Here is a 24,892-nt window from a genome sequence, read left to right on the forward strand (position 1 = left end):
GTACTCTTTCGAATTTATGGTGTCGACTCCCTCCTGCACTACTTCAGACGTTGTTGAGTTCAGGCCACGTCGTGTTGCGGCACTTCTGCGTGCGTGTGGGGGCCCCTACACGATATTAGGCAGGTGTACCAGTTCCTTTGGCTTTTTAGAGTGTGTGTGTGTGTGGGGGGGGGGGGGGGGAGGGAGGAGGGAGGATGTCTATTTCTGTGGCCATGTCCGGAAAATACACCACATACATATGAATTAAAGAGCTTTGTTCGCTATCTTCCTCTATAATTAACATTAGGGCTGTAAGACGACAATCTTCCATAGCGGTAGGTCATTTCGTTCCATTGGATATGGATGAAAAGTACATCTTTGATTAGTTTCGATATCCCAGAACCCCTTCCGGACGGGACCTATGGAGTAGGATTAATGTAAAGTAATTGTACACAGGCACGCAGTACGCAAACGGCGCGCGAGTGGTGCTGGAGCGCGTGGACGTGCCCGGCGGGATTCTGGTGGTGGTGGACGGCTACCTGTTCCCGGAGGACCTGGAGGCGGAGGCGGCGCCGCCCGCCGCGCAGTCGCTCGTCAAGGTGACGGCGCCCCCAGCAGCCCCCACTGCGCCGGCGCCCGGCCACGACGCCAACTCCACCTTCCTCGAGAACGTCAGCCACGTGCTCTCATTCCTCAAGAGCGGCGTCCGCGTCTTCAGGGACTTCCTCTCGCGCTCCAACGTCTCCCAGCTGCTCAAGGACGGTAAGTGCAGTGCGCGAGAACCAAATCACACGTCTCTCAAAATCAGATTCTTCGTTAATTTCGGTTTGGATTTCAAAAAGCTTCCTCCGTAGAATATTCTGTTTTTCAGTTCACGAAGCAGATTCTACAGACTTTAAGCAAGGGAATATTGCCAACTGGTATATTCTGTGCTTTATCTGTTGTTGTTGTGGCCTTCAGTCCTGAGACTGGTTTGATGCAGCTCTCCATGCTACCCTATCCTGTACAAGTTTCATCATCTCCCAGTACCTACTGCAACCTACATGTAGGTTGCAGTAGGTGCTTTATCTAAAGCGTTTTATTGTGCAGTTTGCAGTATTCTCCTACAGATGTATGTGAAATCCTGTTGTAACTGATTTTCATATTCAACTATACTCAGATCCACGAACGATAGCGGTTTGTGCAGATAGAGAAAAAGTACAGAGATGGCATTGCTGGCGGTACGAAGTGACAGCTGCGGTACACGCATACACGTGCTTTGAGATTAGATTAGTTTTTCGTTCCATAGATCCGTGATGAGGAGATCCTCGTGGATGTGGAACAAGTCATTTTTTTAAGCTGAAATAACAATACTAATAGTATGAGTATATACAATACATCCTTTATTTCTATTAAAAAATTCGTCAATGGATTAGGAGGAGTTGACCACTAGTAAGTCTTACAGGCTCCTTTTAAACTGATCTTTATTTCTAACTAAATTTTTTATGTTTGCTGGCAAATTATTGAACGTGAGTGGTCCTGAGTAGTGGACCCCTTTTTGAACTAAAGTAAGTGCTTTTAAGTCCTTGTGCAGATCATTTTTGTTCCTGGTATTGTATGTATTAACTGATCTATTTGTTGGAAAAAGATATATTATTTAGGACAAATTTCATCAAGGAGTAAATATACTGAGAGGCAGTAGTTAGTATACCCAGTTCTCTGAAGAGGTTTCTACAGGACGTCCGTGAATTTACTCCACAAATAATACGTATTACACGCTTTTGGACTCTGAAAACTTTTGTTTGACTTGAAGAGTTACCCCAAAATATTATACCATATGACATTATGGAATGAAAGTACGCAAGCTTTTTCATTTTTATGTCGCCTATGTCTGCTAATACTCGAATTGCAAATACAGATTTGTTATGGCGTTTCTGCAGTTCTGTGGTGTGCTCCTCCCAACTGAATTTATCATCAAGTTGTAACCCCAGGAATTTAAGACTGTCAACAACTTCTATCTGCTCTTCTTTATACTTTATGAATATGCTGGGTGGAAACCTCTTACAGGTTCTGAATTGCATATAGTGAGTCTTTTCGAAGTTTAATGTCAGTGAGTTGGCTTTAAACCGTTTATTAATATCCATGAAAATATCATTAGCAGATCTTTCTAGAACTACACTCGACATACTATTTATTGCAATACTTGTGTCATCTGCAAACAAAACGAACTCTGCTTCTGTCAGTGTAACCGATGAGAGATCATTAATGTACACAAAAAAAGCAATGGCCCTAAGATGGATCCTTGTGGCACACCACATGTAATTTCTTCCCATTCTGATGATGACTGATGACTTAATTCCCTAGTTCCTTGCACTGACACCATTTTTTTCCTGTTCGTGAGGTATGACTTGAACCATTTTACAGCACTGCCCATGACGCCATAGAATTCTAATTTATTTAAAAGGATGTTGTGATTCAAACAATCGAATGCCTTTGACAAATCACAGAAAATACCTGCTGCTTGTAATTTGTTGCCGGCCGAAGTGGCCGTGCTGTTAAAGGTGCTGCAGTCTGGAACCGCAAGACCGCTACGGTCGCAGGTTCGAATCCTGCCTCGGGCATGGATGTTTGTGATGTCCTTAGGTTAGTTAGGTTTAACTAGTTCTAAGTTCTAGGGGACTAATGACCTCAGCAGTTGAGTCTCATAGTGCTCAGAGCCATTTGAACCATTTGTAATTTGTTATTTAATGAATTAATTACATTTTCACTGTAGGTGTAAATAGCCTTCTCGATATCAGAACCCTTCAGAAATTCAAACTGTGTTCTTGATAATATTTTATTTGTGGTCAGGTGGTTGAGAAGCTGCCTGTACATTACTTTTCCAAAATTTTTGAGAATGCTGCAAAAAGTGAAATCGGTCTGTACCTTGATGGTATCTCTTTATCCCCTTTCTTGAATAGAGACTTAACATCTGCATATTTTAGCCAGTCAGGAAATGTCCCAGTTATAATTGACTGGTTACACATGTAACTTAGAATTGTACCAAACTCACAAGAATGCTTGATGAAGGCGTGTATCCCGCAGATTACGTTTCTCGCTTGCATGTGTAGAATCTGTCACTTACCACCACCAACAGCCATGACAACTCGCAACAAATGGAACAAAAATTCACCAAATAACTCGCTGTGATCACGTTACATGGTCGTACTGCATACAGCATTCATAGCAGAACGCTCAGAACACTGTCGGAGAACACATGACGTAGGTGTGCAGGACAAGCATAACTCGACTGCCATCGTTTGTGACTGCAACTATAAAACGATGCAGATTGTTGCATTAAGACACTCAGGAAGTGTTCACAATGAAACAGTTCCTTCACAAAAGGGAATATCATTGCAGGTGTACCACAGAGACCAATAGTGGGCCTGTTGTTGCTCTTGTTACATATAAATCGTCTACATCTACATACATACTCTACAAGCCAGCAAGCAGTATTCGTTGTGGGTACCTTGTACCACTGCCACTAGTTTCCTGTCGTGTTCCACTTGTAAATGAAGTGAGGAAAAAGATTGTCTATATGCTCCTGTACAAGTCGTAATTATTCTTACCATGTCTTAACGGATCTTATGAATAACGTACATTGGTGGCAGTAGAATCGTTTTTGCAGTCTGCCAATTCCCAAAATTTTCTCAATGGCGTTTCGTCAAAATCACGTCATCTCCCTCCAATGATTTCCATTTGAGTGGTGGAGATGCTTCATTAACAGTTGTACATTGATCAGACTTGCCAGTAACAAATTCAGCAGCATGCCTCCGAACTGTTACAGTGCCTTGTTTTAATTCGACCTGGTTGGAACCAAAATACTCTACCAGTAGTCAAGAATGGGTCTCACATGTGTTCTATATTTGATCTCCTTTACACATAAACTACTCTTTCATAAAATCCTCCCAATAAACCAAAGTCTAAGATTCACCTTCCCTACTACTCGTTTCATTTCATTTTCTTTGCAGTGTTACACATACATATTTAATTACTATAATTGTGTCAGGATGCATACAGAAACAAGGACCTTACGAAAAGGAAATAAAAAAAGCTGTACCTTAAGCACACCACAGATCTGAGAACAACCAGAAAGAAAGCAACATCCACAATGTATATGGCATTGTAAATAATACCAGGAAAGGATGTCAACTGCAGGCAGCAGCTCTTTAAATCAGTGGAAACATTATGGTTGGATCACAGACCTGGAAAGAATATTTTTATAACTTATTGGACTGCCTTGAACCAGAAAACAACCTAAGGAAAACTTGCCCTACTATAGCTGAACTTCTTGCAAATGACCCAATATACAAAGTAGTAACCAGCAGTCAGAAGAAACTGAAAAACCACAAAGTGGCTAGAAGTGAAAGAATACCAGTGAAATTACTGAAATATGCAATAATAAAGTTAATGAGGAAATGTTTCATCCTATTCTTAAAATTTGGCAAGATGAAAAAGTGCTGGTGAATGGAAGAAATCAGTCGTTGTCTCTATACACAGTAAAGGAGATAAACGGAACTGTAGGAATTAGTGGATTATCCGTACTAGTCACAGTGTACAAAGAACTCTCTTGTACAATATTGCAAAGACTCACTCTCCTATATTGAGGACATATTAAAGGACTACCAAAATGGTTTTCAGAAAAAATAGACAGCATGTCTGCATAAAGAGTCCATCACTGAAAAAGTATGGGTGTACAGCAACAGCAGCAATTACCTGTATTTCTCCCAGTGTGTTCAATGTTCACAGTTGAGTCACCTTTCATCAGTACAGATGTAGTGAAAAACAAATCGTACATATGTTGCACTATTCACCAATAGTGCACAGGATGACTCATGATAATAGAGTTGGCACCAAGATCTGCAGCCTTTCTGCCGCAAGCAGAAATTGTTTCCAACAAGATTGGTTATATTTTGTGAAAATATGCATGGGAAATGTGGTCTCTGGCCTCCACCTAAGATTATGGTGCTCTTTGGTTCTATTAAGGGTGATTTTTGGTTTGTGTAAGGCAGGTGTCTGTCACATGCCTTTGCAGGTGTGGCATGTCATACATTGGTCAGATCATGTGGTGTACAGAGCATAAGAATCACAGACACTTAAAAGAGCTGAGCAGATTTGCTGTTGCAAAACATTTTCTTGGCACCAGTCATCCTATAGAATATAGCAAAACAGAGAATGTAGCACAAACTTCCAGCTATTGGGATAGTGCTACTATGGAAGCAGTTGAAATGAGATTGGCAAGTGATCTTGTAAATAGACATAGAGGTTTCAGAAACTCATCAGCCTGGTCAGAATATGTATGGAGAAGCCAGTGAGCAGGGTGACATACTGCAAACCTTCATCGGACTGTTTTGAGAACAAAACTGGACTGAAGCAAGGTGGTGCTCTGTCTCCACTGACCTTCAACTGTCATAAAAAAAAATTAATGAGAGAAACCAAATGAGCAACAAATGAAAACATCACAGATAAACAACCAAATATATTGGCCTATGCAGATGACATAATTTTAATAGGAAATAACACTGGTGAAACTGAAATGCTGTTAAAGAAACTAAATGAAACCACATGAAAATAGATTTAAAAATTAGTGAAGCAAAGGAAACATGTAGGATCGTACAACAGGAAACCATGATGATCTTCACATACAGAATTACACTTTCAAGAACACTCCCAACTTCAAATAGCTTGCTGTACACATAAATGACTGCATTAGAAGATAATTCAAATACCAAACTAGACTATAGAATGGAAATAAAGCTTACTTTTCTCTCCAAAAGCTTCTGTCCTCCAAACTCTTGACCAGGAAAACCAAGCTGAAACTCTAAAACAGTCATCAGGCCAGTACTGCTATATAGAGTGGAAGCATGGAGCTTGAGCAATAGAGGATGACCACCATTTATGTCTTTGAAAATAAAGTGACAGAAAAGTCTTTGTGCCAGCATTTGACCAATTGACACAAACCTTGGCTTGAAGATAAATGAAGAACTAGTTAAGCCAGCCAGCCAACCCTTGGTAGTAGGAAACAGCACATAACAGCAAGAACTGGAGGCAAGTAGTAAGTGTGTTAAGAGGTCGTCACATCCCTAAGAAGCCGAGAGAATGAATGAGTGCCAACAGTATACCACCAATATTGTACTTAAACATTACAGGATTGTTTTTCGTACTTATCTTCATTAGTTTACAGTTTTCTATGTGTAGAGCAAACTGCCATTCACCACAGTAAAGAAAAATTCTGTATGTCATTTTATATCCTCCTGTAGTCACACAACAAAGACACTTTCCCCTGCACAGCAGCATCATCAGCAAACAGTTGCAGGCTACTGCTCACTCTGTCCATCAGATTATTTATGTATAGAGAACAAGAGTGGTTCTGTCACACTTTCCTGGGGCACACCTGATGATAACCTTGCCTGTGATGAACACTGTCTATAGTTTGTCTAGCCACCTTCTCCACTTGCTGAGACCTTCATTAAATCTGCAGTGGGGCACTGTCACTTGCTTTCTTCTATCATGTATCCAAAAAGTAGGAATAACTCCCTTTGCTGATAATACAAGTAATAAATAAAGACTGATGAAGTGTCTCTTCAAAATATAAAAATTTCTTGAAATTTAATAATTGGTTCTCTGCAAAAAGGACTGTCACTGCATTTAGATAAGATACACTACATGCAGATTAAGCTTACCCATTACAGACGACTGTTAACTGAACGTAAATACATAAAACTGCAACCAGTCACTTTTTTGAATAGGTATTTATTATTCCATGAAATGGTTTTCAGACCTTTTCAGGTTCATCCTCTGATGGTTTTCTGGAAGTTAAATAACTTTTTTGCATATTGCTGGTTGCTGGCTCTGTGACACGAAGATGGAACATGCTTTGATGCATTACCTATTCAAAAAAGTGACAGGTTGCAGCTTTATGTATTTACAGTATATACAATTCAATATTGTAGGTGATCTGACCACATAATCACAAAGAATGCATGGAGGTAAATAAGTGTAACAGAGTTTTCTAAATTTTTAGGTATTCATACTGATAAGAATCTGAACGGGAAGTCGCATATTACATATATTCTTAAATATCTACACCCTGCAGCTTTTGGATGATGGGTAATATAAGATTGTGGAGGCTGAAAATGTCTGGAAGTTGACTTAACTTTCCCAATTTTCTTTCAATAATGTCTTAAGACAAGATTTTCTGGGGATAACTCATGATTGAGGGGAAAGCATTTGTTGTGCAGAAGCTTCTAATCAGGATAATATGTAGTGTCCACTCTAGAATCTGTCTTTCAGCCATAATGTTTGATGTTACTCTTGTGGTAATTATGTGAAATACATGTTGAAGTGTTTGGCAATAAAATATACACAGAGATGTTAAATACTACCACTATCCTATCTATGAATAAATCTACTACTGGTGGAATCTATAGTTTTTATATGCAAATAAACAGATATATATTTAAAATATGTACAATTATTGAAATATTATAATATACTAAATTTAAAAATCCATTCATAAATCTATCCTGTGCCCTGCTTAAAGACTGTTGTTTTCCACTGGGAAAAAAACATTGCTGCTAAATCTTCCGTGAGAATATCCTTGGCTACCACAGGGCCCCAGTCTTTTCAGCATTACTTCCTTTCCATGATGCAAGCTTATACTTCCACTATCCCTTTCCTCCTCTGCCTCTCCATTAGATGGTTTTCTTGGTGTAGACACTGGTTGGACATGCCTTATGATCTGGGACTAAAGTTTCCATGCCCAGTGTTTTCTACAACCTTTCATTCAGTAAATGGATGGGCCTGTTGTTGGGTTTGACCTACCACCAATTTTCAAAATTCTCCAAAAGTGCAGAACATGCAGGGAAGGACACCCAATTTAGCCATGCCGTTGTGGGGGCGGTCATAAAGTACCTGCATGGTGGTGGCCCCCCTGACCATGTAGGGATCATGCAGTTGATACCTGAGCTGAAAACTTCCCGTGTATGCCATGTAGTATGTGCTCATCATGATTGTGGCATGGGGACTCTGAGCAATGGATTACTGGCCAGGTAGCCCTTGCTGACACTGGGTGGCGCCCATGGAACGAGCCCCCGTTTGGAGTGGGTAGCACCATGGCGAATGAGCCACAGATGAAGTGGATGAAGTTATCTCCTGCTGGTGGTCATATGGCCCCAACAGTCTCTATGGAAGGAAAGTCTTCATTTGATGCAGATAGATAAACCATGCAATGTTCCATTCCCTGGCTATGATGTGAGGGGAGCATGAGCTAAGTAGCACACAGAGAAATATTCCCTGCAATACTTGGTTTACACAAGGGCTGATGAGGATTCCTTCTTCACCACAAAGCCCTTATTATTAGTGGAGAACATAGGAGACAAGTTTGAGGAAGTTGCAGCCATTCCTAAAATGAAAAGTGGGTTAATTTTTATCAAAAAAGGAACCCCTGCCCAGTCAAGAGTGCTGCTCACTTGTAAGAAGTCGGGTGACCTACTGGCGACTGTCACTCCCCATAATAGTCTAAATACAGTTCAGGGCATCATTTTTCACAGAAACCTGCTCTTGCAATGTGGCCATGAGCTACATGTCAACCTGGAGTGATGGCATTGTCTGTCATGTCCATGGGCAGTCAGAGGACAACAGAGTTGCTACTGGTGCCTTAGTCTTGGCCTTTGAGGGTGATTCATTGCCTGAAAAGGTCAAGATGATGGTATACTGATGCGAGGTGAAACCATATGCGTCCCCCCCCCCCCCCCCCCCCCCCCATGTGGTCTTCCAGATGTTTGAAATTCAGGCACATGTCTTTGTGCTGCAACATTAGCTCCATCTGTTTAAATTGTGGGTAAGCACTGCATGCAAATGCCACTTGTGCCCCTCTCCCTATCTTGTGTTAACTGTGAAAAGCACCATTCTTCCCGCTCACCAAATTGCGCCATTTTCCAGAAAGAGAAGAAAATGACTGTGGTCAAACTAACATGTCAAGAGGCTAGGAAGAAGGATGAGTAGTTGCACCCAGCATGTATGACAGTGTCATATGCTACAGCTACAATGATGTCACTCCCTTTAGTGTTGGTGTTACCACTCATTACACCTCATACAGTGGGTCCACAGGGCTGCTCAATTTTGTCTGCCCCCCCCCCCCCCCCCTCCCTGATGGTTGGGGGGGGCTTTCCTCTTGCTGTTCCAGGGCGACCTTTCAGGATCAAACCTTTACAAGCTGCGATCGTCAGGTCGCACACCTCACGGAAGTCATTCTCGCTGCTGCTGAATATTCCATCCCTCACCCTCCTTCTTCTCCACGTCGCGTACCGGTCCCCTGGTGGACCGCAGCATGTAGAGCCGCTTTACGTGCTCGTCGACGTGCTTTACGCACTTTTAAACGCCACCCTACAGTGGCGAATTGTATCAATTATAAACGATTACGTGCTCAGTGTCGTCGTATTATCAAAGAAAGCAAGAAAGCCAGCTGGGCTGCTTTCACAAGCACCTTCAACAGTTTTACTCCTTCTTCTGTTGTCTGGGGTAGCCTGCGCCGGCTATCTGGCACTAAGGTCCACTCACCAGTTTCTGGCTTGAAGGTCGCGAATGACGTCCTTGTGGCCCCTGAGGCTGTCTCCAATGCCTTCGGCCGCTTTTTCGCAGAGGTTTCGAGCTCCGCTCATTACCACCCTGCCTTCCTCCCCCGCAAACAGGCAGAGGAGGCTAGGCCACTTACCTTCCGCTCCTCGAATTGTGAAAGTTATAATGCCCCATTCACCATGCGGGAACTCGAAAACGCACTTGGCCGATCACGGTCCTCTGCTCCAGGGCCAGATTCTATTCATATTCAGATGCTGAAGAACCTTTCTCCTGCGGGTAAAGGTTTTCTTCTTCGTACATACAATCGCATCTGGATTGAGGGACATGTTCCCGCATGCTGGCGCGAGTCTATTGTTGTCCCGATTCCTAAGCCGGGGAAGGACAAGCACTTGCCTTCCAGTTATCGACCTATCTCGCTTACCAGCTGTGTCTGTAAAGTGATGGAGCGAATGGTTAACTCTCGATTGGTTTGGCTGCTCGAGTCTCGACGCCTACTTACCAATGTACAATGTGGATTTCGTAGGCGCCGCTCTGCTGTTGACCATTTGGTTACCTTGTCGACCTTCATTATGAATAACTTCTTGCGGAAGCGCCCGACCGCGGCTGTGTTCTTTGATTTGGAGAAGGCTTACGACACCTGTTGGAAGGCGGGCATCCTCCGCACCATGCATACATGGGGCCTTCGCGGTCGCCTCCCTCTTTTTATTCGTTCCTTTTTAATGGATCGACAGTTCAGGGTACGTGTGGGTTCTGTCCTGTCCGACACCTTTCGCCAGGAGAATGGGGTGCCACAGGGCTCAGTTTTGAGCGTCGCTCTCTTCGCCATCGCGATCAATCCAATAATGGATTGCCTCCCAGCTGATGTATCAGGCTCCCTTTTCGTGGACGATTTTACCATCTATTGCAGCGCGCAGTGTACACGTGTCCTGGAGCGCTGTCTTCAGCGTTCTCTTGACCGTCTTTACTCCTGGAGTGTCGCCAATGGCTTCCGTTTTTCTGCCGAGAAGACGGTCTGTATTAACTTCTGGCGATACAAGGAGTTTCTCCCACCGTCCTTAAGACTCGGTCCCGTTGCTCTCCCAATCGTGGAGACAACCAAATTTTTAGGCCTTACATTTGACAGGAAACTTAGCTGGTCTCCACATGTGTCATATTTGGCCGCCCGTTGTACCCGTTCTTTAAATGTCCTCCGTGTTCTCAGTGGTCTGTCGTGGGGAGCGGATCGAACCGTCCTACTTCGTCTATATCGGTCGATCGTCCGCTCCAAGCTGGATTATGGGAGCTTCGTATACTCCTCTGCACGGCCATCCATCTTACGCCGCCTCAACTCCATACAACATCGGGGTTTACGACTTGCGATCGGAGCATTTTATACCAGTCCCGTCGAGAGTCTTCATGCTGACGCTGGCGAATTGCCACTCACCTACCGGCGCGATATACTGCTTTGCCGGTATGCCTGTCGGCTACTGTCAATGCCCGACCATCCATCTTATCGTTCCTTTTTTGACGACTCTCTTGACCTTCAATACGGGTTGTATGTCTCTGCCTTGCTGCCCCCTGGAGTTCGCTTTCGTCGCCTCCTTCAACACCTTAATATTTCACTCCCTGCATCCTTTCGAGTGGGCGAAAGCCGCACGCCTCCTTGGCTCCAGGCTCAGGTCCGCGTTCACCTCGACCTCAGCTCGCTCCCAAAAGAGGTCACCCCCGGTTCGGTCTACCACTCCCGTTTTTTGGAACTTCGTTCGAAGTTCAACAACATGACTTTCATTTATACAGATGGCTCTAAGACCAATGACGGGGTCGGGTGTTCCTTTATTGTCGGGGCACAAAGTTTCCAATACCGGCTCCATGGCCATTGTTCGGTCTTCACAGCTGAGCTCTTTGCCCTCTACCAGGCTGTTCTTTACATTTGCCGCCACCGACATTCTGCTTATGTCATCTGCTCAGATTCCCTGAGCGCCATCCAGAGCCTCAGTGATCCGTACCCGGTTCACCCTTTCGTACACCGGATCCAACGCTCTCTTCAGCAGCTGGTGGACGTCGGTACGCCGGTTAGCTTTATGTGGGTTCCTGGCCATGTCGGTATCCCTGGGAACGAAGCTGCAGATGCCGCGGCCAAGGCTGCGGTCCTCCAGCCTCGGACAGCTTCTTGTTGTGTCCCTTCGTCCGATTTTAGCAGGGTCATTTGTCGGCGCGTTGTGTCGTTGTGGCATGCCGACTGGGCTGCACTTACCGACAACAAGCTTCGGGCCTTAAAACCTCTTCCCGTGGCTTGGACGTCCTCCTCACGCCCTTCTCGGCGGGAGGAGGTCGTTTTAGCAAGGTTAAGAATTGGACACTGCCGGTTCAGCCATCGCCATCTGCTGACGGCTGCGCCGGCGCCGTTCTGCCCATGTGGGCACTTGCTGACGGTTAGACATATTTTAATGTCCTGTCCAGATCTTACCACACTGCGCCTCGATCTTAACCTGCCTAATAGTTTAGATGCCATTTTAGCGGATGACCCACGAGCAGCTGCTCGTGTTCTTTGTTTTATCAATTTGACGAACCTCGCTAAGGACATTTGATGATGTTGTTTTAATCTTACGCCTGTCAGTCTGTCTTTTATTGTGTTTTCCCTTTTAGTTGTTGTTGTCAACTTGTGCCTCGCGGTGCATTCTTAGAGTAGTCAGGGCGCTAATGACCATTGACGTTGTGCGCCCGGAAAACCAAAAAAAAAAAAAAAAAAAAGAAAAACTCTTGCTGTTCCCTCCACAACCACTTTGGGATTGTTGGCTTCCCTCCCAGTGGGGATATTGGCCCCACCTCCCAACTGCAGACAGTTCTCCTTCCCTGGGACACTTCCTTCCAAGGATTCTGTTGGTCTACAACTGTATGCCAGCCACTGACTGAAGGACCCACAGGCTGCTGGTCACAGGGATTCATGATCACCATCATTGCCTGAAACTGATTCAGGGAAGCCCTCAGAATCCTCCAAGGAGAGAAAATATTAGTAGTAGTAGAGATTTTGGTGGACTCCACACAACCATATCCCACCTGCTCCACTCATGTGGCTGAGGCAGCAACTCTGGAACCTCCTGAGGCCCTGGGTCATACCACATAACGGAACACAGAACTGGTGTGTGTTGATGTCATAGCCCCTCAGCTAGTGGCAGCAGGTGACCATAGGGCATAATGTGCCTCCTTGGTCCCTTCATGGACTCCTGCTTTGCCCTTCAGGAGACTTTGTTTCCAGCAAAGTGGACCCCAGCCCTTTGTGGACACCAGGGATATTGCTGGCTCCACATTGGCCATACTTGGCTGACCCATGGTCATTTCGTCCTTCACAAGGACCCACCCCACTGTCATTATGGTTCTTGTTCGGCGGTGGTCAACATTTTGTAAACTGTCCCAACCCAGCCATACTCCAGTGGGGTCTTAATCTCCCAGAGTTGCTATGCCTAGTGTTATGAGGTGATGCCTCAGTGGCTGACTGTTTTGTTTTATTTGTGAAGGGGGCCTGTTACCACTCTCTTTAAGGAAGGCCCACTTCACCATATCAGCCCACTGAGGGGTTGGCAGAACGCTCTGGTACCTCCTCTACCCAGACCAGGCTGCAACTGTCTTGGTGACCCACCTCAGCCCTCACCCTGTCTGCTCTTTTACTCTTCCTGCCTCTCTCGCATGGTCTGTTCAGCATGTGTATCTGTGCTTCTCTTTCCCTGTCTGTGTTGCCAGTCTTTCCTAGGCAGTTTCTGAGTGGGTTACCTCTGGTAAGTGATGGACAGGGGTGGGGGGTGGCATATATATATGCTTATAATAGAGGGAAACATTCCACGTAGGAAAAATATATCTAAAAACAAAGATGATGTGACTTACCAAATGAAAGTGCTGGCAGGTTGACAGACACACAAACGAACATAAACATACACACAAAATTCAAGCTTTCGCAACAAACTGTTGCCTCATCAGGAAAGAGGGATGGAGAGGGAAAGACGAAAGGATGTGGGTTTTAAGGGAGAGGGTAAGGAGTCATTCCAGTCCTGGGAGCGGAAAGACTTACGCGAGTGTATACCTGTCCTTTTTTTCCCCTAAGGTAAGTCTTTCCGCTCCCGGCATTGGAATGACTCCTTACCCTCTCCCTTAAAACCCACATCCTTTCGTCTTTCCCTCTCCTTCCCTCTTTTCTGATGAGGCAACAGTTTGTTGCAAAAGCTTGAATTTTGTGTGTATGTTTGCGTTCGTTTGTGTGTCTGTCGACCTGCCAGCAATTTCATTTGGTAAGTCACATCATCTTAGTTTTTATATATGCACTCCTGGAAATTGAAATAAGAACACCGTGAATTCATTGTCCCAGGAAGGGGAAACTTTGACACATTCCTGGGGTCAGATACATCACATGATCACACTGACAGAACCACAGGCACATAGACACAGGCAACAGAGCATGCACAATGTCGGCACTAGTACAGTGTATATCCACCTTTCGCAGCAATGCAGGCTGCTATTCTCCCATGGAGACGATCGTAGAGATGCTGGATGTAGTCCTGTGGAACGGCTTGCCATGCCATTTCCACCTGGCGCCTCAGTTGGACCAGCGTTCGTGCTGGACGTGCAGACCGCGTGAGACGACGCTTCATCCAGTCCCAAACATGCTCAATGGGGGACAGATCCGGAGATCTCGCTGGCCAGGGTAGTTGACTTACACCTTCTAGAGCACGTTCAGTGGCACGGGATACATACGGACGTGCATTGTCCTGTTGGAACAGCAAGTTCCCTTGCCGGTCTAGGAATGGTAGAACGATGGGTTCGATGACGGTTTGGATGTACCGTGCACTATTCAGTGTCCCCTCGACGATCACCAGTGGTGTACGGCCAGTGTAGGAGATCGCTCCCCACACCATGATGCCGGGTGTTGGCCCTGTGTGCCTTGGTCGTATGCAGTCCTGATTGTGGCGCTCACCTGCACGGCACCAAACACGCATACGACCATCATTGGCACCAAGGCAGAAGCGACTCTCATCGCTGAAGACGACACGTCTCCATTCGTCCCTCCACTCACGCCTGTCGCGACACCACTGGAGGCGGGCTGCACGATGTTGGGGCGTGAGCGGAAGACGGCCTAACGGTGTGCGGGACCGTAGCCCAGCTTCATGGAGACGGTTGCGAATGGTCCTCGCCGATACCCCAGGAGCAACAGTGTCCCTAATTTGCTGGGAAGTGGCGGTGCGGTCCCCTACGGCACTGCGTAGGATCCTACGGTCTTGGCGTGCATCCGTGCGTCGCTGCGGTCCGGTCCCAGGTCGACGGGCACGTGCACCTTCCGCCGACCACTGGCGACAACATCGATGTACTGTGGAGACCTCACGCCCCACGTGTTGAGCAATTCGGCGGTACGTCCACCCGGCCTCCCGCATGCCCACTATACGCCCTCGCTCAAAGTCCGTCAACTGCACATACGGTTCACGTCCACGCTGTCGCGGCATGCTACCAGTGTTAAAGACTGCGATGGAGCTCCGTATGCCACGGCAAACTGGCTGCTACTGACGGCGGCGGTGCACAAATGCTGCGCAGCTAGCGCCATTCGACGGCCAACACCGCGGTTCCTGATGTGTCCGCTGTGCCGTGCGTGTGATCATTGCTTGTACAGCCCTCTCGCAGTGTCCGGAGCAAGTATTGTGGGTCTGACACACCGGTGTCAATGTGTTCTTTTTTCCATTTCCAGGAGTAATATATATAATGAGGGAAACATTCCACGTGACATCATTATATATATCTATAATCTCATCATTGCATTCTAATTCTGTGGGCTTCCAGCTACTTCACCTTGCCTGCCTTTCTTCCTATATCCCCTCTTCTTTTTTGTTCCTTGTCTAGCCTTCATTGACCATTGGTAGACCTTAAAGTTTTCTTCCCCTCGGTTTATGTGGTAGACCATGCCTGGTCTATGGTCATGTAGACCTGTCTATCTGAGGAGAAAAGGACTGATGACCTAGTAGTTTGGTCCCTTTGATCATCCAATCATCCAATCAACCAATCATAACAGGAATATTACTAAGATTTTATTCATTGTTGTCTTGTGTATGTAGCTCACAACTATGGGGAATTTGTCAATCACTAGGCCTGTTCTGCACTTGGGCTAGAAGGTAAGACCCACATCACACAGATAGAATATTATTGCTATGATACTAAAAAAAGGAAGTAGTGCACAAATCATTTTATAGTCATCAGTATTTAAATTTCATTGTTTTGTGTCTTACAGTCAACAAAATGGCAGTTTTTGTGTAAATCGTAATTACCAGTAATAATTTGTAAATACACATGTCAATTGTTCTTAACACATTGTCCATTGCAGGTGAAGAGTACACAGTGTTTGTGCCAATCGACAACGCTTTCCAAAGGTGGCATCCTATTGACTGGGGGTTTTATCCCTTCTCTGTGCCCGAATTCACAGAAAGTATCATGATCAACCACTTTGTGAAAGGGAACCTACGTCAAAATAAGATAAAAGATGGGCAAACAGCAGTAACATTGGGAGGGCGTGAAATTCACTTTTCTAAAGAACGTAAGTAAATTATTTTTCTTTCTTCTTCCTTATTTATTTATTTTTTTTACAAACAACTAGTTTATAAATGTATCACTTTTGCTAACACTTTTTACAAATGATACTTACGAAAATTGTGTGTAATGATACATTTCTTTAAAAATAAAATACATATTGTAGGAATTTCTCCTTGCCAAAGTCATTTTATCATCCTTCCACTTACGTTAAGCAGCATCATGGTCACTGAAATTGGCCAGAACATGAATTAATATAAGAGAAACTTTGTTTGCCACTACCATGAATAAGTATAAGGATTGTAACTTCCTAGTTGATTCTACTGTGGTCTTACAAAAATGCTTCATAGCAAATTTTATAAGAGTCACTACTTAGAAACCACCTGTTGTTAGACAATTAATGTAGCCAACAAATCTTACAAAACAATTAAAAAAATGCACCAGTTACCACTAAATGCAAGAATGATTCATCCAGTTACCTTTACTGCAATGCATGCGTTTGATCACTTCAAAGGCAGTTAAAGTGGAGGTGAATGATAAGATGATACAGTAATCTGTTAAACTTACTTTCATAAGTATCATTGCCAGTATATGAGATCTCTCAACATTTATACAATACACTGTCAAATAATTTGTTTTATTCCTAGTTACTACTAATTAAAAGCAAGGAATTACAGTATGAACAAAAATAATACATCTTCTCATAAAGTGTGTATGCTAGACCATGTGTGTCACTTTATGTATTATTTATTTACTTATTGCCATCACATGAAATGTTTTCTAATAAGTGGCTATGGCAAATCTTGCTAACTACTAAAGAAAAAGAATGGTATATTGTAATTTTAGAATAAATTCTCTGCTGTTACATAAAATTGTGGCATAATGTATTGGTAATTTCCTTGAAGAGGCACATTATAATCTGTTTATATTAAACTAAATTGAAACTATATCTAAACCTAGAGCAATCTTGCACATCTAAGTGTTGCTACCTCTATTTTGTGTTACTTAAGGTTATCTTTTGAAGCAATTCTAACATTTTACACCATACAAGGTTTCCTGGGATGTAAGTAATGCTGAATCAGAAAAATATTGTTTATCTACATCCATCAATAGATTCTGTTAACCTTGAAAATTATTTGGTCTATTACTTGTTCTGCTCCTGTGGCATCATGCATACAACCACAAAGTTCTTAGATTGTTTTTGTTGCACTCAGATTAGCATTCTATTATCTAAACTGATCCTTCCTGTTTCCTTGTTCTGCAGCTGCTCTCCTGTCCCTTCTTGTCTGTTCATGCTGTCTTTCCTCTTACTGTTATTCTTGTGACATCAGCTGAGTTCCATCTTTATGGTTTCCATGTGTCTCTGACAGATAAAATTCTAACTACTGTGGTGACACCTTCTGGCTTACATTGTTGAACATATCTGAAAATATTCTAACTCTTTCTTCTATTTCTTTCCCCCCCCCCCCCCCCCCCCCACACACACACACACACACACACACAAACTTCTTCAGTTTTTTATATATCCGTGCATTGCACACTCGATGGTGATATGCTCTGGTGATCCAAGCTGTCTGTAGTCACACACATTGTTCCAATGTTTAATCCTATACATATATGCTGAGTATGGTCTGAGACCAAGAATAAAGTGGACCATATAACATTACCTGTGAAATAAAGTCTGACCTGGCCATTCCTGAAATAGTACCTTTAACTGTTGCAAGCCACACACCTGTGAGAATGAAGCAGGCCACTACAGATTACCAAATGCCCCTGTGACTTCCACCAGTGTACAGAGTACACAGTGCTCCCTCAGTGTACATATGTGTTGTTTCTTTTATAATATTCAATGCCTGATTGATCACACTTCCATTAATTTCTCTTCCCGAAACTGATAATGATTTTCATTGCACCCCCTCTCTTCTCTTAGCTACTTTAGTCTCTTGGACAGCAATCTTTCTTGCACTTTTCCAGGTTAATCAAAATGCATATTGTTTGGTAGGACATCACCAATGTGGAATCCTTACCACCCCCTTTATTAAGAGTGAGGACCTGTGCTGATTTCCATTGATATGTGTTTATCCATTGCAACATATTTGCCAAGTAAGGTGCAGTCTTGCCCTCCAGTGCTTCATAACTTCTGCTTTCATGCATTCTGGTACAGGTGACTTTCATTTCTTTAACTGATGTACAGCTAGTGTTACTTGTTCTCTGAGAGAGAGAGAGAGAGAGAGAGAGAGATATTATGTACGTGAGCAATTTGTTGATATTTACATATGATTTACTTTCTTTCAGCAAATTCTGGACTTTCTGTGAATGGAGCAGCTATTGTAAATGGTGATACTCCTGTGTCTGGTGGAAATATAATGTTCATTGGAGAAGTTTTATTTGTTAATGATGGAGTAGTGCAGCGACTTCACATGGAAAATAGGGATAAAGAAACACCACCTCTCCTTGCCTTCCCATGGTTTGGCTCCCAGTTTTTGTCACATGCATTTCTTGCACTGGAGGAAAAAGAGCAATTTACACACATTACCAGATTTGTAAATTTGGCTGATCTGGCTCCACACATCACTGGTTCAGGTAATGTCATTTTATAACATTAGAGGATGATGATGATGATGATGATGATGATGATGATGATGATGATGTAAAATAAAAGCCCTGGCTGCTGTAGTATGAAGTTCATGCATTGTACTATTCAGTTTCGAGTGCTGCAGTGTGCGAGCATTCAGCATCTAGTATATTACAGTGTTTAATGTAATTAATCATTTATTTTTGTCATTGCAAGCTCTCTTCTAGCTCTCATCAGCAAATATGGCTAGGGATTCTCACTGTTGTAGGACCTTAAAGGAGATGATTGCTGTTCCTGGACTGCTGGAAACTTTATTGCCATCTGTTGACCAGGTTTATATGACAGCAGCTAATTGTGCTGACCAAGTAGTTGTAAAATAGTCTCCTGTTGTTCCAAACACATTTCAGACCTTAATAGCTGCTTCTATTATGATATTGATACAGAGACAGAGGCACCAGGCTCCACTTCCCTTGTTCAACCAGTGACTGTTGTTTATTGACATCCAGGCAGCCACAGGTGATACGATACAGCTGAAGCTGTAACCAGCTCAGATCTTTTGCATGAATCGCTCTTAGGAAAATAGCACTGTGGGAGTTAAACATAGCAAACATGTGCTCAGTTTGTGTCCTTGGAAGGGGGGGGGGGGCATTGTCAACTTGATGGAAGAGGTTATCCCAGTCCTAGAATTATACAAGACCAATGGTTCCTTTGAGGTGCAGATGACTGCTCATATGAGCAGTCATCTGTCTCTTAGTATACCAGACTATGTTCAGTTTCTCAGAGATGGGCAAAATTCAAGAAGACAGCTAGCATCAATTGTGGAGTCTCAATGCATTAGCTGCCACTTTGCAGCATGTCCATTGTCTGGAGCCAAGTGGATGGTAAAAACAACTGACATTGTGTTATGAGCTCACCTGTAGAATCCTTGACATGCACTATATACTGGGGACTTCTAAAATAACCCTGGATAGGTCAGATGTGCACTACACACCCAGAAATAGTCACTTAAATGGGAGAATACATGCAATGCATGCGGTGTTTTTTTCTTGTACATTTTTAGTTAGATGGAACTCTAAGGTCCCCTATGTAAAATCATCATCGTCATCTAAACCATATACATAAACACAATGGCTAGAAAATGTAGAATGTGATAACATTAAAACTGCTGGGACATTCTTAGCACAGTACCACAACACACATCTCTCCAAGTTAGCAGTCATCTTCATTCACGTCTTGTAAGGGACTGAGTTGTGGGTGAAACCTACAGAAGAAAGTAAGGAGTTTTCAGCAACACCTGCAACACATGTTAGGAAAGCAGAAGTGACTCCCGAGGAGGTGGGTTGTCTAGTAGCAAGCAGAAACATTAACTGTAGCAAGGTCCAAATGAATCCGTCTACGAACAATAGTAGATGGGGTTGGAAGACATAGATCGATAATGCAATAGTTTTACCAGTTACCGTATTCAGCCACATCAGTCAGTCATTCAAAATTCCCTAAACTTGATAACATGGAAGTGTACTAAGCATATGGTGGTTGTGGTATCATATACTGATACCAGCCTACTGGTGTCAAAGTTGGCAATGCAATCGCAAGTTTCTGTCAGTCACAGATAGTGGTCGTGCAGCATCTGGCAGACCCAATGGCACACGCGCACTGAGTCACACCTCCAGCAGCTCTAGACTAAAAGTGCCCTCTGCCACATATATAGGATGGCCGGTGGCAGCCACACAGCCCACTCACACTCGGAGCCATTTTGCTCTGTGATGCTAACTGCCTAGTCTTGGCTCAGATGCCACCATTCATGCTTTAGATCATAGAGTCTTGTCCTTTTTGACATTGAAAGCTGGACTCTTTCTTGCAGTATTGTTTGTAATGTGTCTTCATAAACCTGCAGAAATAAAATTTAAGTAAATCTTCTGTTTCCTGTGATAACTTGTTTGCTAATCTTTTCAGCTCCTGTCCAGCTTTCCTATGATGAGAATTGTGACACCACTCAGTAGCCCACTTCTCCTTACCATTGTGTGCAAAGTCATACAAATAGTGTAGCAAAGTAATAATGAATACATTTTTAGATAGCTGCAGTGAGTAATCAGTCTGTTAGACTACAAACAATGCTACTGACAAACAAAAAATTAAGTTTTGTGACTACAAACACACTTTTTTTTCAAAGGTGCCACCAAAGATGTGGGACATAAAGAGTCCGTTGCTATTAAATGGATGAAGGTCACCAAATGCAAAGGTTCATGCAGACACAAATTTCTATAACCCCCAAGAATGTGTATTTTATTTGTGCAGTTTATTTAGAGAGCTCTGAATTTTTATGCACTAAATATAAATTCATGTAAAAGTGAGCTATACAGATATAGTTCACTTAATTGAATTGTTGATTCAGAGAAAATCACTGTTGTTCTCAAAGTTCTTTCTGCAGTATCCTCCTTACCTTGTGTTTACTACTGTGGTAGGCATTTGAGGGGTAGTCATAAAATTTTAATTCTCACTTCAAAAAAATAGATTTACATAATTTTGTTGTTTCTATGCAGGAACACACGCAATCCTAGTACACATTGAAATACCTGTGCCACAGTATGGTAGCATAAGAACCAAAACAAAGATGTGAAACCCATTGATAAGTAGGGTATTGTGCAGCAGCTTATTTTCGACAGCAGTGGAAGTGTTGCAGTTGTGCACCAGTGAACAAACAAAAACTTAATTTTCTAACTTTACATTTTTCTAATTGGTTATTAAAACTTCCTGACAACCTCTCACAAATATGTTTTAGTTAAACGTTTTCTTCAACTGTTAATATTTATTTATTTTCATGTTGGGAAAGTTTTTTTTTTTTTTTAACTGAAATGTAATGAATTGCAACCTAACTCATGCTAACTGGTTGGCATGAACACTGACACCTATTTATAGACTCTTACAATTGACTACATGTCTTAAGTGTATCAATCTCTCACCTTTTTTGAATTAAGGTCTAATGCCCATAGGCTATGCAAGAAAAAGAAAAAGGAATCGCTGAAAACAAAATTTCAAGGAACAGAATGAAACATGAAAATTAAGTCTGGAAATTTTCCACCAACAGCAAATGCTTGTAAAAATAGAAATTGTAAGATGATCAGAGATGACCAAAAAATACTGCAGAGAAGGGCTGCATATTTTGATGATATGCTTAGTACAAACTCAGACCAGGTATCAAGAAATCCACAAAAACAGGAGGAGAATAAAGAGGCAAGAGAATATGGAAGGGAAGAAGGAAACAGACCAACAATGCAGGAGGTGGAATCAGTGATATATAAACAAAAAAATAGCTGGGAGTCATCCTCAAATATCTGAAATACATGCACTGATAAATAATATATGCCAGAGGACTTGAAAACTGGAATAATATGCTCTATACATAAGAAAGGGAGAATACCAGTGTGGTTTCCTGCCAAAATAGCAGCAGTTCTGACCAGATCTCCACTTCCTGTTTGTTGATTCTAAGCAACTGCTTCACAGTGTTAATAGGCCAGCATTGTATAAAGTACTAAAAGAACTGGGTGTGTCTGACAAGCTAAGAAGATTAGTTGAGTTAACAATAAAGGACACAATGGCAAAAGTAAGTGAAGAACAAAGTTCCAAGAGCTTTAACTTTATAGATGAAGTGAAACAGGGTGATGCTCTCTCTGCAGTCCTGTTCAACTTAGCATTGCATATTCTGACACAAAAGACAGACAAGAGAGGAACAATAATGATAAAAGCCACTAAAACAGTGTAAGCAAAAGGAGCAAAAACTGGACTTACGGTACATGAGGACAAGGTCAAAAACATGGTAATGTCCAATTCTCAGGCAAGATCACCACTGTATGGCTTGAAGCCATCTAATAAATGTTTTAAAGCTGTCAACTGCTTCCATTATTTAGGTGTTCTCTTAAACAGTCTTAATATTAAGAGGTAGTTTATTAAAGAAAGGATACAAGAAGGAAACAGTCTGTTACACAAACTTAGTTGTTCAAGATTTCTCTGATTACAAGAAAAGCCAAAAATGTAAACTGTTCTCTTGTGCAACCAGTTATTATGTATGAGTCAGAAATGTGAACAATGACAAAAGCAAATATGAGCAACCTAACTGTATTTGAAAGGAAAACCCAACAAAAAATTTATGGGCCCATGAGAGATGCAGAGGATTGGAGAGAGAGGTGGAGTAATGAACTAAGACAGCTTATACAAGTGAAAGATATAGCGAAATTTATTAAATCTCAAAGAATATGCAGGTCAGGACATACGGAGAGAATGACAGATGACAGGAAGTCCAAATGAATAATGAAAGTCAGATTGTGTTCCACCAGAAGGAAAGGCCAATCAAGTACTAGATGGCTGGACAGTGTAACGAAAATCTACATTGCTCTTTTACTTTCAACTTAATTTCTATTTAAACACACCAAAACATCAAGGTTAGTACCATAAGTGTTGAATCATTGACAGGAACACACAAAAGTGAGAGAAAACTTGGTAGCTTTTGGGAATCAGTGCTTTCTTATGAGTACAAATGCATGTGCACACACATGACTATGCCCTTACATAGTGCTGGCTGGACAACATTATGTTATAATTGGAGTTTGGTGGGTGGAGTGGTTGGGGTGTGCGTTGCTGTACAGTCCCAACCTGGCACCGAGCGACTTCCACTTATTCCCAGCAATGAAGAAGTGGTTGGCTATGCAGCATTTTGATGACTACGCACAGCTTCAAGAAGAGGTAACCACGTGGTTGAAGGCGCAGGCGGCCAAATTTTATGACAAAGGAATTTCCAAGCTCATCCATCGCTACGATAAGTGCCTTAATTTAAATGGCAACTATGTAGAAAAGTAGTATTTAAGTGTGGCTTTCATCTGTATATAATTAAAAAAATTTCCAATACTTTATTTTTAATTCCAAAACGTAATGTACTTTGTGGGTAGCCCTCGTATATGCTGGTATTAGTAGAAAAGCAGAAACTTTGAAAAATGCTACTACTCTTCATCTAACAAAACTCCAATGATGTTTTGAACTTGTACATCAAACTAAGCATTTATGTATGCGACTTCACTGGTCTTGAAGAACTTTTATGGCTGTATAAATGCTGAAAAAGTAAAGACCTGTGTAACATGAACATTAGTGCTAGAAAGTTACATACTTGAGTCCAGATATTCTGATGAATTATAGAACTATTGACTATAGTTTATCTGGTGTAAATTGATCCCTGACAGTTGCAGTGGCTGGTGCAGCAGCTTTCTGGCCTACGTTAACAATAAGGTAATGCAAGTTTGTAACTGTGTTCATGGCAATGCTGCAGTGTTGTCACAGATCTCTAAGATGGCTACTGCCTTCACCTGCAGGCATTAGTACTTCATAGGTGAAAGTTTGCAACAGCACTGCAACCTGTCAAGGACCTTCTTATGCCATCTCGACTATAGTAAGGTACTTTTTTACTTTCCTGCTGGTGACCTATACAACATTTTACACATGAATAAAAAGTTCTAAAGCAAACCATAGCTAGAGAGACAAAGCCCACATATAATTATTTTCACTTCATCTTGAATTCACTCTTACTATTAGATGCAGATACCATTAGCAGACAAGAAAATGTATTTGAACTTGAATATAGAAATCCCTAGGTCACTGAAAAGACTTAAGCAGAATGTAAATTTTTGGATTTAATGTATTCCTGTTGCAGCAAATTTCAGCCAAATAAATAGTTACTGACTTTAGCGGCACTGTCACAGATAATTATTTCATTTGACTGTATTGTGTGTCCGTGTGCTAGCAGTCTTGTCCGCAGGCCAACACAGTGTGAAAATTACAACTGAAAATAGCCACAACTGAAATTTTTGGTTTATTTATCCATGTTCTGGTGCCACCGCAGCTTCTATTCATCTGGATGGCTTGGTATTTTGCACTTTTTCCACATAACTGGAAAAGATGAAGTCGCTCCTATTTACAAAAATGGATAAAAACAAATGTACAAGATGTTGCAGGATCTTAGGAGATATTAAAGGAACAAAAGAAGAAACAAAAGTATCTTTCCTCGGCAGGTCGGCATTGGTTCAAGAAAATCCACTTGGGTGAAATACAGCACACTCTAATCATGCCAGAGATCTTGAAAATAGAAGATGCAGCTGAATATATCTGAAAGGTTATTGCTAGATGGGTGATGGGGAAAAGGTGACTGGCTTAAGACAGTAT

At 42.5% G+C, this 24,892-nt stretch overlaps 1 protein-coding gene across 1 annotated transcript in view; it reads left to right on the plus strand.

Annotated features, from left to right (window-relative positions):
• The window catches only part of LOC124775809 (transforming growth factor-beta-induced protein ig-h3), a 311,145-nt gene that overhangs the window by 280,109 nt on the left and 6,144 nt on the right, over window positions 1-24,892 (plus strand). Inside the window, exons 3-5 of the mRNA XM_047250640.1 lie at window positions 436-741; window positions 15,911-16,120; window positions 18,409-18,696. Coding sequence (XP_047106596.1) covers window positions 436-741; window positions 15,911-16,120; window positions 18,409-18,696 — 804 coding nt within the window. The remainder of the gene's footprint in view (window positions 1-435; window positions 742-15,910; window positions 16,121-18,408; window positions 18,697-24,892) is intronic.

Source organism: Schistocerca piceifrons, chromosome 2 (assembly GCF_021461385.2).
Source record: "Schistocerca piceifrons isolate TAMUIC-IGC-003096 chromosome 2, iqSchPice1.1, whole genome shotgun sequence".
NCBI lineage: Eukaryota > Metazoa > Arthropoda > Insecta > Orthoptera > Acrididae > Schistocerca > Schistocerca piceifrons.